The following is a 16,058-nucleotide window of genomic DNA, read 5'->3' as shown; positions in this document are numbered from 1 at the left end:
CCTGAAAGTGACAGTAACCAGTTTATTTTCCCATATGTTTTTAAGTGTTGCAATATCTTGATAATTGAACATACATTCAGTTTATTTTGTTTATGTTAGGGTGGGTAAATGTAAGCAGGTAGTTGCCTAGTTACCCGGGTTTTTGCCCATGTAAGGCACACTTAGAGGACTATTATACAAGCATCTCAACACTTACGATGCTCTGTTTTCAAATAATAATGGTTTAAAGTAAGCATTACTGTTGAGTGGAAAACTGAGACATATTTTGGGCTCGAATTAACTGGATAAAAGGTCATCTCTGGTTTAACGAGCTATTTACACTGTAAAATCTGATTATCTGGAGATTACATTCAAACCAGTGGTGGGATGGGTGGAATCAAACAGCTGCAGAAAAAAATTCATTAATAATCATGAATTACATGGACCTCTTGGGAGTTGGAAATATTGTTTATAGCATAAACTTCACAATTTTTATTGAATCCTCCAGACCTTTCCCCACTACTAAAAATATTTTGGTGGACAAAAAGCTGACTTTCCTACTATCTAACAAATATGGGATTACTATATAAAGTAAAGGTCTTATATTAAAGGTTTCTGGAAAAACCTTCTGAGCCAATTCCTTTAAACAGTAAAAGCACATTAAATCAACTTAGAGTATAGGCCAAAGTAAAGTAACATACAGGTGAACCTTCTGAGTAGAGACAGATTTAGTGTGTGTGCTGGAGGTATGTGTTCTTATGGACCATGTCGCTCTGCATTGTGAAGCAATGACCCGAGATCACGTTTTACAAAAATAACACCTTTTATTATGGCGTTGTGCCTAATCACAATTTTATCACAGCACTGAAAATAGGGCATTTCAATCTTCCTGAAGGAGAATCACTGATCACCTGGGACCACCTTAACATTCCTCCGACCAGCAGGGGGCGGTGTGATCAGTCCAGCGTCACTCTGCCCAGCTCCCCTCGCCTGAATGCCCTGATGAAGTGGTATGCGGCAGCAGTGTAGTTCGGCATTGTGATGGTGATGTTACCTGGAAACAGAAGGGGGGGGGTCCATTTTAAATGGAATAGTTGTCAAGGAAACTGGGCTTAAAAGATGGCTGAAGGTTCCACTCCCCGGTGTAGCTTTGCCTATTCACCCTTGAGTAATGTCTGCGGTGTAAATTACAGTAAATGTTCAGAAGAACAGAATGCCACTATGCAAATCATAAGCCAGGGACATCTACAATGCAAATAACAGTGGAGCAGGAAGTTCCCCGGAAACCCACAGGGACTAGGCTATATATAACAAACACATATTTCAATATTTCATTTCACACAAAAACTGGGCTATTAAAAAGCATGCATTAAACCTGAAATACTGAAAAGCATTTTTTTTTTAAAGGCACTAGGTTACTGTTGCCTCACCCACTCCGGTGATGGCCTTGACTCTCTGGGTTTTGCCCAGCTTGACGGCGATACGCTTCAGGACGTGCTGGACGTCATCGCTGGGTTCGCCGAGGTCATACTGATCCACGTAACTTGCAGATTACATCACCATAAAATAGTTTCATATAGGGACACGAGAACAGCCTTCAGCTGCCATTTGTGCGTTTATCAAGAAATACAGCTAAAATGTAAAATGGCGTTAAGGCTAATTAAGCATTCAAGGCCAGATGTTGGCATGAAAACCAGAAACACATACAGCCCTCGTTGCCTACCTGTGGCATGAACCACACAAAAAAGGCAAGCCATCTGTATTAACTGCAAAGCCCATTTAAATACAAATACTGTATGAATATCAAAAATATGACACCACCACCCTCCAATAACTGTTTGATAGCAAATCGGGAAAAAATTTACCTGAACTTTTCAAGTCTGTTCAGGGAGTATAGCAAATAGTCAGCCATAATGTCTTCACCGACTAAATGGTCCAATATTGTTCCTTGAAATGAAATAGTTGAGTGAAAGAGCGCGTCATTAGTGCACATCAGGAAATAATGTGTAAGAAGGCATTGATTGAAAAGCCATTAGTGATGAACCACATAAATATTTACTCTCTTGGCTTCATTTAAAGATAATTCCCTTCATAGAGATTTTGTGCAGAAGGCCATTAAAAACAAGGAAACAAAAGCCCTACGGCAATATAGCATTATTTAAGTTCCTGAAGACAAGCATGACAAAAGACAGAGAACTTATAATGAAATGGAAAAATATCAGCAGACGCTTACCACACAAGGCTAGCTTCATCCCCGTCTCTACGCTTTCAATTTTCGGAGGAAGCACTCCAGGTGTGTCAACCAAAAACAAGGCAGGCCTCTCACACACCTAAGGAAACAGTGTTTTGATGAGGCTTTTTCTTGGGCACAGACACACAAACATTCCCATCCTTGTCTCAGCACCACTCCCATTTGGTGACACTACAGCGGATAGTCACCTGGATTTTGGTTAAGACAGCCTTGGTTATGCCTGGCTCACCTCCAACTTTAGAAGCTCTACCTTAAATTGAAATTAACCATTAAAAAAAAACAAGTTCATTCTTATTGAATAAATATGTATTCAGGACAAACAAGATACAATATTTTGGTAAAAAAATAATTCCATTTACAGACCATGATGCACAGACAAACGGGATTCTTGAGTTGGACCTTTTGATAATTTCTCTTACCGCCTTTCTTCATATTTGTTCTCCTCAGTGCATTAATTAGCGATGACTTCCCCACATTCGGTATTCCGATTACCATCAAGCAGTAATATGTGTCCTGTGCAGCACATCGTGAAAATGAGAATAAGCTCAAGCTGCACACAGAGCTCCAAAACTATTCAACAAGCTTTTATTTAAACTTGCCCTTAAACTGTGAATAATTCATTGTTCACCATTTATTAGGACCAACTCTCACTAGGACCCACTGGTCGTATTATATGGTGCAGATTTAACGCGATTTCCATTCTGTCTGGCAGACGTGAGGTCAGGGCAGAGCACTAAAACTCTGGTCTTCCCCATCAGAAGATCTGCATGCCACAGCAAGCCCACACAGGCCACCTCACCTCTTCCTTATGGTAACGAGGCCTGCTCTCAATCAGCTGTGTCACCATGGGAACGATCTGGAGATGGAACACAGAACACCTCTTCATCCAGAGAACGACGCCCACACAAATCTCACACATTAAAGTGCATGAATTTCATTTCTGTAGTGTTTGAGGCACAATAAAACGGCAGAATTCCTGATGCAAGTGGAAAGTGCATGATGGATACATCACATATCATGTGACATGAGATGCTGGTGTGTGATTGGTTGTCCACTGAGCCAGGTTCAGAGGTCGTTCAAGACACTCACCCAGGGCTAAGAAACCATTTTACAATTTACAAGCAACACAGAACTACAAGAGGAACAGTGATTACTACAGGTCAGACACAGTTCTCCAGGTGAGATCTGGGGAAAGGTGCATTTCTTCTTGATGATACAATTTGCAAGAAGCAGATAGGAAGCAAAGCCAAGGGGAACTTATTAAATAGTAATATACAACCAAAGTTAGTCTTGCGCTCTCTAAACTACAATGTTCTACAACAGTCTTTGAGATATGTTTTCTCCTGTTTGGTGAGAGTGCTATAGTTGCTGTGGTGTAACCACCAGAGCAACCAGAGGCAGATAATGACCCACTTAAAGATCTCCACCACCCTGTCAACAGTAATAGTAACAATACTCTGCAGCTGCACATTCAGTACAGCACTATTAATAAAACAGCAGTACATTTCTTGAATTCGGCCCTGGTCTAGGCTATGGGGTTGTGCCTGTACCAAAGAGCCTGGGACCCACCTTTTTAATGTTAGCATCTATCTGTCTTTGGCAGTCTGTGAACAGCACATTCTCCACACCACTTTTCTCCAGCTGTTTGAGAACTCTCTGGAAGGAGAAATGATGAGCACATTATTGGGGATAGCGTGTCTGGGATACTACAGTTTGGGATTATAAAATGAGTCAGAACAAATGACCATCGGTGCAAAGCCATGCTGCCCTACCTGCTTGTTGGATGGATCGGCCAGATCCAATTTGTTCAATATCAGCAAATGTGGTCGGATGTTTAAGCTTTCTTGAAAGACTGGATTCCTCCCAGTGAATGGTATGTGGTTCGGTTAAAGAATAATTTGAATCTGAACTACTTAATGTCTTTCATGCTGTAGTTATATAAACAATACCATATCATGCGCCGGGATATAATATCAAATCGTACACAATCTTATTCATGAACATCATGTTTGACATTAATATAATTTCAAAAAATAAAAAAACGACTAACAATATACGAAGATCGCATTCGCATTTGTACATGGCACTCGTTGTTAAACAATGTTATATGCTTCTACAATACAGAAAGGGCAAATTAATGTGTCAGCATCCGTGGGGTTTTATTCTTTGATACCGAACTCATTAATGGAACAACGCATGGGTGTTGACAGCTTGGAGTGCAGGGAACTACAGGGGACGTTCCATGTAGGTCATTAAAGGATATTCTGGCGTCGTGAATTTCTAATATGCAATCCACATTTCTCAGATTCGCTTTCATCTGTCTCAGACCTACAAAAAGAAAGAACAAACGGCAGTACATAAAATGATTTATTTCAGAAGCGTCACATAGCTACCCCATAGCCCGTGCTAAACTAAGCAGCAAGACTGTAAGGATTACTAACCTTTTGCCATATGGCCAGGGAACCAATGTGCAATATCTCGTCCGCCAAAATCGAAAACTGTTCTAAATTTTGAAACATCGCGGAGTATTTGCTGAAGTCTCATTTTAATGATATTTAAGTTCACAGGTACCGTAACTTACGTTTTCATGTTTTTTTTTTTTTTGCACAGAACTTACTTGCAACACGTTAATGCTTCCGTGTAACAACATGCGTCAAAACGGAGTTCCTTCTGCGTTTCGCACTGCAAAGTAATAGATATACGACTATATTTTGGAATGGAATGACAAAAAACGAATCGCGATTTATTTCAAACTCGCATAAGACTAAAACACTGAAAACTTTCTGAAACACTGTTTCCAGATAACATAGTCATAGACCATAGGCCAATCACCTGCGATCGGACTTGAACGGCTGCTACGAATGTTTCTTGAGTCAATTTTACATTGTTAAATATTAATGTGTTTTTTTTTAAAGAACCGACTTTACAAATGTATTTACGTAGATTTTATTGAATTCAAGAAATATAATTAAAGTGCAATTCATTTATTCACAAAATATACTTTTGCAAGATAGCCAATACATCTTCCAGATAGAAAAGGATTACATGAAATGATTATACACAGTGATGTGAAAAAGAACAATACACCCTCTGTCAATTCTAAGGTTTTACATATTAGGACCCTCATCTAGTCTTCAACAAGTCCTAAAAGTATAAATCTAATTTCATGTGACTGACAGTGCACATTAATTTTACTTTGTCATTATTTATTGAACCAAAAATAAACCAAAATGCAGAAGCCACATGTGGAAAAAGGAAGTTCACTACAAGTGATATACAGAGTACTACGACCTTTACACAAAAGCAGAAACTGTTACTTAACTACTAAAGCTACTAAATTATGGGGTGCATTTACTTTTTCTCACAAGGCACCCGTATGTTGGCTTTTGTTTGAATAAATAATGACAAAGTTACACTTATTTTGTGTTATCTGTCACATGAGGTTAGGTTAATCTACTATTAGGATTTCCTGAGGAATAGATGAGGGTTTGTTGTGTCCTCGTGTAAAACCATAGAACTGTCAGGCAGTACTTTTTTTTTAACATCTTTGTATCAGCAGCACTGAAGATCAGTAATTACTTACTGCGGACATTGGACAAGCATAGCAAAATCATCACATACCTACTATAAAACTTCTTAAATATAGACAAGAATTTCAGTTCAGATTTTCATCACGTTGATTTCAACAAGGCATTCAGACCAGCTTAATGGCCTTGAATAACGTTCCAATGACAAAACCAGCATTACCTTTAACATAATTAAGGTATAATTGAATCTGCCTCCTTACTGTTGCTCAGTTACTCATTTCAGCATACTAATGTCACCTCTAGCTATCCAGCTAGCTATGTTTAGTGGGGTAACTTACTCAGTGTGAGTGGGTGGGGTTGAAGACGGAGAAGGAGACTTCTTTGATTGTGAACACAGGCTGAAATCCTGCACAGTGTGCCTTTAACAAGCGTATGTATCTGGAGTGTGAAATTCATTTTGCATGTTCAAACTGAGGTCAATAAAAATCAAAAAAATGTATCCAAGGACCCATTTCTTGGAGATTGCATACAAAGACAAGCTATGCACTGAACAGATAATCATAATGTTCTCTCTTCACCCCAAACAGAACCGCCTGCTAACATGGAAAGTAGAATGTAAAGTCATAGTACTATTTAATAGTACCATTTTGTGCAAAGCTGTGATAGAGTGATCCAAAACCAGCATTCCCTGATCAGCACATTGAATACCTTTGCAGAAAACTTTCATAATCAGATCACCTTTAACTGCCTCGAATATGCGTTGGATACGTCCAACCAAACATATTATTTTCATAGTTTTCTCAGTGGACACCTCTAAGGCACCTCTTCCTCACAGTTTGGAGCTAACGGACACCGAAAAGGAGGAGGGGCTGTAGTGAGAAATGATCCTGTCTCCTTCCCTCCAGCCCGACAGCAGAGCCCCGTGCACCGTGGAGAAAAACGAGTCGTGTGTGGCCTCTCCAGCGAACAGCACCTGCAACGGCTGAAGAGAGAAGGCTCGCGTTACACTGACACTCACAGACAGACACACACACACACGCGCGCGCACACTGTCCTGTACTGCTATCCTTGTGGGGACTTCCCATTGACTACATTCATTCCGTAACCTCTAACCCTAACCCTAACCCCAACTACTATATGCCTAACCTTAACCTAATTGTAACCCTAACCCTAACCCTAAGTCCTAACCCTAAAACAGCCTCTTGACCTTGCGCGGACCAGCAAAAGGTCCCAACAAAGCATAATTTTCCTCATCTTTCTATCCTAGTGGGGACATTTGGTCCCCACAAAGACAGTATTACAAGTTCACACGCACACAAACACACACGCATCCACGTCATGTGCGACAGTAACTCACACCACTTCCACATTGCACACTCCCAATTATCCGCATCACGTTCACATCATATGGTGTAGTTATTCGCACGCACCCATATCACGCGCTGTGCGTATTCACACAAATCAATAATACCGTCCGCTTCACCACTCTATGGTTATTCACACCCGCAGCACCACGTTGTGTTATTGTTCTTGTGGCTGTTGCCGCGGCAATACCTTGGTCCTGGATCCTTTCAGTGGGAGGGGCTCTGCCAGTGTGTCTATGTCGAACCCGGAGCAGCCCGTAGCCAAGTATGAGTACGACCCACAGGTATATGGGTCATGGTACCACTGGGACCGCATAATCCTTTTTGGGGAGATGGTTGGATTTCCTATCCAAAAGGAAGTCGGAAGTTGTGTTATATGTCTACCAGGTGTGGTTCAGATTTTACACTTTCAAGCTTTACATGTATTAACTGCTTTAACAGTTTTAATAACCAACTCCTTTGCTTTATAAATCTACCGGGATTGAAGCAAGCCAGTTGAAATACGCTGACACAAATTTGACCGAAGACAGACACGTGTTTATAATAACTGATGGCAATAGGCACGCAAAATATAATTTCTTATAATTTGTAAGGAATTGCCAATCCTTCCAAGGAGAAAACAGTGACCAGTATCAAGTGATTGAGACCATGGCTGCTTTCATTTCATCAAACAGGTATCTGAGGAAACCCAACAGGGCAAGTGTAGGCGGTCAGGTGTTCAGAGTTTACCTGTGAAGCGGCGTATGACCTGAGTGACTGACTTCTCCACTTCAGCCTCAGAAAGAGACTCCATGTGTTCAGACTCGTGGCCAGAAATCCAGCCGCACAGCAGGTGACCATACCTGAGGGGGGAAGAGCACGGACTGCACGTGAGACCGAAGAATCCCAACCCAGTCCCTCTCACGCCAAACACTGTGGCTTCACTTTTCTGGGCGACATAGCTCAGGAGGTAAGAGCGGTTGTCTGGCAGTCGGAGGGTTGCCGGTTCAATCCCCGCCCTGGGCGTGACTAAGTGTCTCTGAGCAGGACACCTAACCCCTAACTGCTCTGGTGAATGAGAGGCAACAATTGTAAAGCGCTTTGGATAAAAGCGCTATATAAATGCAGTCCATTTACCATTTTCCATTTCTGTGAAATGTCACAGAATTCAACTTGAGAAGGCATCTACTCATAACACCATCACCCAGTTGATTATTTGCTGTGACGGATCACTTATTACATTTCTGTAACCATACATTCCACCTGGACTTTACACCGGGCTGGCCAGCAGAGGATACCCCCCCACCCCCCATTACCAGATCCTCCTGAGACCTCTCATCTGGGAGTTTTTTTTTTTTAACCTCACTGCTTACTTTTTGGGGGGTGCAGGCCTGGTTTCTGCCCATTTTTGCTTCTGTTTCTCTGTAAAGCCTCTTTGAGACAGTTCTCTGTAAAAAGCTCTATAAAAATAAAATGTATTTGATTTGATCATTCAATATCAGAAAACCCACATGCATGAGTTCTACATGTAACAAAAGGCGAAAATTAGCATCGGAAGTGACAGAAACGGCCACAGTGTGTCTAATCGCATATACATCCGTATATACGTCCATATCCCTGATGCTGCTCAACCACGTTGTCACGTGACGCCTCGTTTCGACAGCCCCGCCCCACCTCACCTCTCGGCGGGTTTAAGAACAGTGAAGCAAGCCAGCTTCTTCATCCAGAACCTCTCCACGTCCGGCACCACGTCCACCAGAGCGGACTCGTCCTCCCAGACAAAGTGGATGGCCTCGCAGTCCGGGTCCCAGAATGGCTGCTCAAACTCCAGGAAGATCTTGTTGTTGGTCCCGAAGCCCATCCTCTCTATGCAGTGCATCTTTTTGAGGGGAAGAGGGGGGCTCAGCAGGGTCTTCTGGTGCTTTTTCAGGTAGCCTTTTAAAAAAAAAACCCCACCCCAAAAAAAAATAAAATTAAGTTTTGCAAGAGGATTGCCGACTTATTTGTTTTTAATCATTTATCTACTGAACAAAGCAGTCTGTCTTATCTAGCCAGATTCCAATAGTTATCTTCTTAATACAATAAAATGACACTTATACAGCATACACTACCGGTCAAAGGTGTTAGTATGCCCACAATTAAAAAGAAAAAAAATTACTTAAATCTTAGATTAATCAAAACAGCCATCTTTTGCAGTAATAACTGCTGAGTATGTTAGCATGTTAATGGCATTTTTTTCTACAAGGGTAGTCGTATGGTTCTGAAATTTTCCACACGTGCTGCACTTCTGGGTTACTTCTCCTTGACCATTCTCACCCAACTAGCTTGATTTTACTTCACTTGGTGAAAAACTGAAAGAATTTTGCCTGTTTATTTAGCCAATTATGGCTTCTTCTTCTTTTTTTTTTTTTACAAACTGCTAAATTTATATCACTATCCTGTGAAGTAAAAGATTCTTTTTAACTTCTGTCTGTTCACTCCTTACCTTCTGTCATTTGAGGTCATTTACACAAGTTAAACTGCGTAAACTTAATTAAAAACAGAGTACTAAAACATGAGTAAAGTGTAATAAAACTTTCGACCAGTAGTGATTGTACTGATAGATATGTCAGCTCAAACGTACAACCACAGTGTTCTACCGGGAATGCGAGCCTGTAACCATTTGATTAAAGGTACGTCTTCATAAACACTATTTTCATTGCTGCTTATATAATTTGCTATGGCAGGATTCAACAACATTGTGTAACTTGAAATCACATATCAGCTGAGCACATTGTTCACAAAGAGCATGTCAGCATTTCCTGAGCTTTTCTGCTGGCAGGGGTAGGCAAAAATACACAAAAGCTTATCATGCTGCAAAATACAAATATCTCCCGAATAAATGTATTCATAAGCCACGTTCAAAAGGGTGGAGTCATAAGTTGGTTTGCATTATTTATGTATGAAATGCATACATGCAAATATATACAGTTAAATCCAGAAGTACTGGGACAGTGACATAATTTGTTATTTTGGCTCTGTACTCCAGCATGCTGGATTTGAAGGAAAAAAAACAAAAAAAAAAAACAATGAAGATGACGTTAAAGTGTGGAGTGTCAGCTTTAATTTGAGGGCATTTACAGATCCGTGGAGGAATGTGTGAAGAATTGTTTCATTTTGAATCCCAAGTGCTGGAGACCAAAAGCAAAAACAAGAAAAAATTCTGTCATATACTTGCACATTTAACTGTATATATGAAACACGTGTCTGAAATACTGTGTTTTCCTGACTGCGGGTTCCCTACCCAGAGGAACAGTGAGAATAACATGGTCTGCTGGGACAGCGTCTCCGTTTTCACACTCTACCCAGACAGGGAACGCCCTCCCACAGGGCCCAGGTCTCTGGACAGAACCGTTCCAGTGGACACATTTTACCGGCACGTTGTAGGACACAATGCCCTCCGGGAGCTCCTTCATCATGCAGCCGATTAAGCCTTCGTAACCGCTGAAGTGCCGAGGGAGAAGAAAAACAAAACAAAACAAACGGGATAGGAATGAAAAATATTAAACTGGTGTATTAGCATCAATGGTTAAGTTAGCAATGTGGGTATGTGGGTATGGTAAAGTTAGCAGTGCGGGTATGTGGACATGGTAAAGTTAGCAGTGCGGGTATGTGAGTGTGGTAAAGTTAGCAGTGCGGGTATGTGAGTGTGGTAAAGTTAGCAGTGCGGGTATGTGAGTGTGGTAAAGTTAGCAGTGCGGGTATGTGGGTGTGGTTAAATTAGCAGAGTGGGTATGTGGGTATGGTAAAGTTAGCAGTGCGGGTATGTGAGTGTGGTAAAGTTAGCAGTGCGGGTATGTGAGTGTGGTTAAGCTAGCAGTGGGGTATGTGGGTGTGGTTAAGTAAGCAGTGGGCTATGTGGGTGTGGTTAAGTAAGCAGTGGGGTATGTGGGTGTGGTTAAGTTAGCAGTGGGGTATGTGGGTGTGGTTACGTTAGCAGTGGGGTATGTGGGTGTGGTTAAGTAAGCAGTGGGGTATGTGGGTGTGGTTAAGCTAGCAGTGGGGTATGTGGGTGTGGTTAAGCTAGCAGTGGGGTATGTGGGTGTGGTTAAGTAAGCAGTGTGTGTGGTTAAGTAAGCAGTGGGCTATGTGGGTGTGGTTAATCTAGCAGTGGGGTATGTGGGTGTGGTTAAGTAAGCAGTGGGGTATGTGGGTGTGGTTAAGTAAGCAGTGGGGTATGTGGGTGTGGTTAAGTAAGCAGTGGGGTATGTGGGTGTGGTTAAGTAAGCAGTGGGGTATGCGGGTGTGGTTAAGTAAGCAGTGGGGTATGCGGGTGTGGTTAAATTAGCAGAGTGGGTATGTGGGTGTGGTTAAGTTAGCAGTGGGGTATGTGGGTGTGGTTAAGTAAGCAGTGGGGTATGTGGGTGTGGTTAAATTAGCAGAGCAGGTATGTGGGTCTGGTTAAGTTAGCAGAGTGGGTATGTGGGTGTGGTTAAGTTAGCAGTGGGTATGTGGGTGTGGTTAAGTTAGCAGTGGGGTATGTGGGTGTGGTTAAGTAAGCAGTGGGGTATGTGGGTGTGGTTAAGTAAGCAGTGGGGTATGTGGGTGTGGTTAATCTAGCAGTGGGGTATGTGGGTGTGGTTAATCTAGCAGTGGGGTATGTGGGTGTGGTTAATCTAGCAGTGGGGTATGTGGGTGTGGTTAAGTTAGCAGTGGGGTATGTGGGTGTGGTTAATCTAGCAGTGGGGTATGTGGGTGTGGTTAAGTAAGCAGTGGGGTATGTGGGTGTGGTTAAGTAAGCAGTGGGGTATGTGGGTGTGGTTAAGTAAGCAGTGGGGTATGTGGGTGTGGTTAAGATAGCAGTGGGGTATGTGGGTGTGGTTAAGATAGCAGTGGGGTATGTGGGTGTGGTTAAGTAAGCAGTGGGCTATGTGGGTGTGGTTAATCTAGCAGTGGGCTATGTGGGTGTGGTAAAGTTAGCGGCTCAGCCGTCTCTGAACACTCACGCAGGGAAGGTGCAGTCCAGGCCCGGCAGGGTCTTGTACGCGCCGAAGGCCCCCAGGCCCACGTCATCCATGGAGGGGGTGCCGCTGATGGAGCACTCCAGCTTGAGCAACGCGCTCATCGTGGCGAGCCCGAGGTCCCTGGCCGCCCCCCCGTCGTCCCGCCACTCGGCCGCGGCCAGGCCCGGCGCCCGGGCCTTCACGTACGCCCCCACGCTGGGCGCGGGCTCCCCCCCGCTGGCGTGGAAGTCCTGGCACTCCAGCAGGAGGCTCTGGAAGAGCGCGGCGGCCGGCTCGGTCAGCTCGGGGTCCAGCCGCCGGCCCGAGCTGGAGAACCAGTTGGACACGTAGGGAGGGTGGCCCCCGACGTCCACCGCCTGGTTCTCCTCGCTGGTGGACGCCGCGTCCAGCAGGTCGTACCGGCAGGCCAGGCGGAACACCGGGTTGTCCTGGCACGGGCCGTGGATCCAGTTGGCACCGATCTCCACTGTTTTGCTGCCTTGACGCAGAGAGAAAAGGGAAAGCTGCAGTTTTGTTGAAATCCCAGTTCAGGTCAAAAACGTGAAATGATACGAGAGGAGAATGTTGTCCAGAAATAAATAAATAAATAAATAAATAAATAAATAAATAAATAAAAAACATTACGTAATTATTGAGTAAAGACTACAGTCTAAAATCAGTCTTTACAGTACATTAAATGACTATTTCCATAACAGCAAGTCATAAGTTTGTTGGTTCAATGAATCCATCTCATTTAACTCTGAAATCAAGAAGTTGAAGTTTGTGAAATTAAATCTCAACTAAACTACATCCTGGCACAATCTAAACTACAGCAGCCATAATAAAATAAAAATCTTGAGTTCACAGTGAAAAAGATTTATTCAGAAAACATATTTTCTCCTGGGTTTCCTGGGCTTTTTACATGAACAGGCCTTAAATGTCCTGAAAGCATATTCTGCATGATTTCTGGCCTAGATTTGCTAGGGAAAAAGAAAACTTCAAGTCATGAAGTTCAGCTTAACATTTTTTTAAAGGACCACCCTGAGTTTATAACAGAGCTTCTGCAAACTCTTATATGGCAAGATAAAGGTATAAAAGATTTGACATCTGAATTGTCTGACATCTGAATTATACTTATATGCATTAAGTGCAGTACTGTCTCGTGTGTAATAAGAAAGAAAAAACACCAATTGGCAACCTGAAATGCACTGGTGAAGGTACACAGAAATGATTACATACAATAACCCTTGTGTATGCAATAAAACAGTAAAGTCTTCCTTGATCACGTTAGACAGTTATCACCTAATCTCAATCCGGATGATCAGAAAATCTGTAGACATACCTCGACACTCTCTTTCCCACTGAAAATACTACAGAAAGCCACTGTTAAACCAAATGGAAAAAATAAGCCTCTTTTAATTTACTTTCTCCCTAAAAATAAATTCTCTCAAAATCTTGACACTTCTTTGTGACAGACCAGGCACCCATGGACCTCAAAATGGATGTGATCTTTTACTGCAGCACACTAACAGACTGATTATCGGTCTTTTTATTTCATACAGCCTTTTGTCTCATTTTCATCAACCTGATTGTGTGTGCGCAAATATTATCATACACACAATTTGGGTGTGTACACATGCGCACGCGCATGCTCACTGACCTGTGGGTCAAACGCTAATCAAAATTATTATGTAAGGGATAGGGTAACGGAAGTAAAGTCAATAATACAATGAGAAATCATTCGAAAATTGGCCTTGAAGTGTCAAAACACGCCAGTACAAAAAGTTCCACGTCCGCTTGGACTGAATAAAGACGGTTTGTGTTCATGCAGACCACCTACGACCAGGCGCTAGTTATTTTAGCAGTACCCACGCGAAATGCAATGGTCAGAAGCAGGCTACCACAGGAAGTAGACTACTTTGTCATTACATTAGCTAAAACGCCGTAAGATTAATTTAGCCAGTGTCGATGTCCTAACTGTGGTAGACTAGGCCATATTTTTATCAATATTATAAATTATAGTCTGTCATTATTTCGTATAGTGCAATAAACTGTCTCAATTAATCAACGCTGTCTAGAATCGTACGTTGTCTTCTTTTCAACATGACAACTCGGGCACTTACCTATCCTGCCCGTTCGTATTCTTCCACCACATCTTCCAGTTGCTTCAAGGATACGTACGTTGTGAAAACCTTGATTCAGCAGCTTTTGAGCGGCTCCGATGCCAGAAATTCCACAGCCAACAATGACGATGTGTGAATCCAGACCCTGAAGAAATGCCATGACTGCAATTTCGTATAAAGACCAGCTGCCAAGCTAACTTAGTTGCTAAACTTAGGAAACACAAAGGCTCACGTTGATTATTATAACGTGAAATTCAGTCTGTATTCATTCAGTTTAACTTCTGATCTACAGTAGGGCGTATGTGTATATCAAAGTTTTAGGATTTATGAAATATCCGTAGCCTATTTTCACCCTTTCGTCAGAACAAACACTACAAGCCAGCTAGCTAGCTACATACTATGTAGCGCGTTCAATTTACTGTGCATATCACGTGACAATACGATAGCTTTCTGTACCGCTCAAGGTATCACGGCGTGCGTGTAGGTTTTACTGAAGGATTCCAGGTTTGCACTACATTTGTAACGGTGTTGCCAATTTCGCATATTTGTCACTATCCATTGTTTTTTTTTTTTTTTGGACCACTAGTGGCATATGTTTAAAAAGGAACAATACCTATAATAACTTTTCAAATTTTACCTGAGTTCACCTTCCACAATAAACCGTTCAATTTTAAGCGTTTTTGTTATTATTGACCAGAAGTTGGCGCTGTTTTCCCCTAAATTGCTGGCTGCCGTACTAAAGTGTTCAACAACAAAAAACACCACAGCGCAATGGAATATCAGGGGTTAGTACAGAACAGACAAAGAGAAAAATGGAAATGAAAAATTCTTCCTCCACCTCACCGCTACCACCTCCTGAATCTCCACCGCTGCTCGCTGGGCTGCGGGAGTCATCAGGTCGCTGCCTGTGTGGCCGCATCCTTGTGGATGCCGCGCCTGGTGACGTGGGTGTGGCCGCTGGAGGGCGGTTGGGGCAGGTGCTGGCCTCTGAGGAGGGTGAGCCGCTTGGCTGCGTCAGTGGTCACCCACAGCACTGGCTAGGGCATCCAGGCCTGAGATGCAGGGTTGAGCAAGATCTGCCTCAAATAAATCCTGTTTGACGGTGACCAGGTCCAAATGGGGGGGGGGGCGCCTATAGCAACCGTGCAGGTTAGCCGTTTGCCCCATCACGGTACCTAATTTAATGGAGTGCTGTATTCCAACAGTCTCGCCACGTTGAGCCCCTCTGAAGATAAACTGCACCAGGCATGCTTGCCAGCCCTTTTACCGCCAAACCGCAGCGCTTTTATGCTGAGCGGTGCATTTGCCCACGCTAGCTAGGCTCCGCTAGCCCCCTCTCTGCTAACCGCCTGGCCCCATGGCTTGTGCTCATTAAGCATGGTGAGCAGGAGCCGGTGGAGAGTTCCACCCACCCGTGGCTCGTGGGATGCCGCCATAGCTAGCAGTCACACCCCGCCCCACCGGCTCTCTAGCAGGGCGCGGTAGGCTTAGCGTACGGTTCCCACGGTCCCCAGCCGCCAGATCGTAGGCTCCGCTAGCACCCTGTGAGCTAATATATTTGTTATCTCTGGCAGGTTATCTCTGTGGTAGGTTGCAGCAGGCCGCTAGGTTAGCCCTTTCACATCTTGAGGTGGCTATTATGGTATTAGCGGCATATAGGCGGCAGTGTAGTATAATGGGTAAGTGGCTGGCCTTGTAATCTAAAATTCACAGGTTCAATTTCCAGATAGGACACTGCTGTTGTACCCTTGAGCAAGGTATAGTAGGGTTCAGTATGTATCTAGCTGTACAAAGTTAATGCAATTTAAATGCTATGTAAAAAATGTTCTGTGAGTCACTCTGAATAAGAGCGT

At 43.1% G+C, this 16,058-nt stretch overlaps 2 protein-coding genes across 3 annotated transcripts; both read right to left on the bottom strand.

The window, feature by feature from the left end:
• Positions 1-783: 783 nt before the first annotated feature.
• mtg1 (mitochondrial ribosome-associated GTPase 1) lies at positions 784-5,029 on the bottom strand. 2 transcript variants are annotated; one of them, XM_064316976.1, is made up of 11 exons: positions 4,848-5,029; positions 4,494-4,558; positions 4,003-4,107; positions 3,800-3,886; positions 3,030-3,086; positions 2,650-2,743; positions 2,419-2,480; positions 2,213-2,309; positions 1,845-1,926; positions 1,410-1,522; positions 784-1,033 (listed from the first exon to the last, which is right to left on the bottom strand). In XM_064316976.1, exons 2-11 carry the CDS (start codon positions 4,545-4,547, stop codon positions 936-938), a joined length of 849 nt encoding a protein of 282 aa, XP_064173046.1. In that variant the 5' UTR covers positions 4,548-4,558; positions 4,848-5,029; the 3' UTR covers positions 784-935. The 2 variants fall into 2 exon arrangements, with proteins under 2 accessions (XP_064173046.1, XP_064173045.1); XM_064316975.1 differs by lacking the exon at positions 4,848-5,029 and adding an exon at positions 4,672-4,841.
• Positions 5,030-6,552: 1,523 nt separating this feature from the next.
• Positions 6,553-14,660, bottom strand: LOC135244564 (peroxisomal N(1)-acetyl-spermine/spermidine oxidase-like). Its single transcript, XM_064316974.1, has 7 exons — positions 14,206-14,660; positions 12,086-12,581; positions 10,384-10,583; positions 8,780-9,035; positions 7,851-7,963; positions 7,312-7,466; positions 6,553-6,739 (listed from the first exon to the last, which is right to left on the bottom strand). The coding sequence occupies exons 1-7, from the start codon at positions 14,363-14,365 to the stop codon at positions 6,587-6,589; spliced, it is 1,533 nt and encodes a 510-aa protein (XP_064173044.1). The 5' UTR covers positions 14,366-14,660; the 3' UTR covers positions 6,553-6,586.
• Between the last annotated feature and the right edge of the window lie 1,398 nt (positions 14,661-16,058).

The sequence above is a fragment of the Anguilla rostrata genome, chromosome 18 (assembly GCF_018555375.3).
Source record: "Anguilla rostrata isolate EN2019 chromosome 18, ASM1855537v3, whole genome shotgun sequence".
Lineage (NCBI taxonomy): Eukaryota > Metazoa > Chordata > Actinopteri > Anguilliformes > Anguillidae > Anguilla > Anguilla rostrata.
The sequence above is the reverse complement of the archived record's forward strand: the minus strand, read 5'-3'. Positions and strand labels throughout refer to the sequence as shown.

What these genes read in the sequence shown, in the direction of transcription:
- LOC135244564 (XM_064316974.1), bottom strand. Translation starts at nt 14,365, where the DNA reads ATGGCATTTCTTCAGGGTCTGGATTCACACATCGTCATTGTTGGCTGT. An exon ending in AATACGAACGGGCAGGATAG is followed by an intron (nt 12,582 to 14,205) that starts GTAAGTGCCCGA and finishes CTCTGCGTCAAG; the next exon opens with GCAGCAAAACAGTGGAGATC. An exon ending in CTGGACTGCACCTTCCCTGC is followed by an intron (nt 10,584 to 12,085) that starts GTGAGTGTTCAG and finishes TCGGCACTTCAG; the next exon opens with CGGTTACGAAGGCTTAATCG.
- mtg1 (XM_064316975.1), bottom strand. Translation starts at nt 4,774, where the DNA reads ATGAGACTTCAGCAAATACTCCGCGATGTTTCAAAATTTAGAACAGTT. An exon ending in CCCTGGCCATATGGCAAAAG is followed by an intron (nt 4,559 to 4,671) that starts GTTAGTAATCCT and finishes TTCTTTTTGTAG; the next exon opens with GTCTGAGACAGATGAAAGCG. An exon ending in CAAGGCCATCACCGGAGTGG is followed by an intron (nt 1,034 to 1,409) that starts GTGAGGCAACAG and finishes TTCTGTTTCCAG; the next exon opens with GTAACATCACCATCACAATG.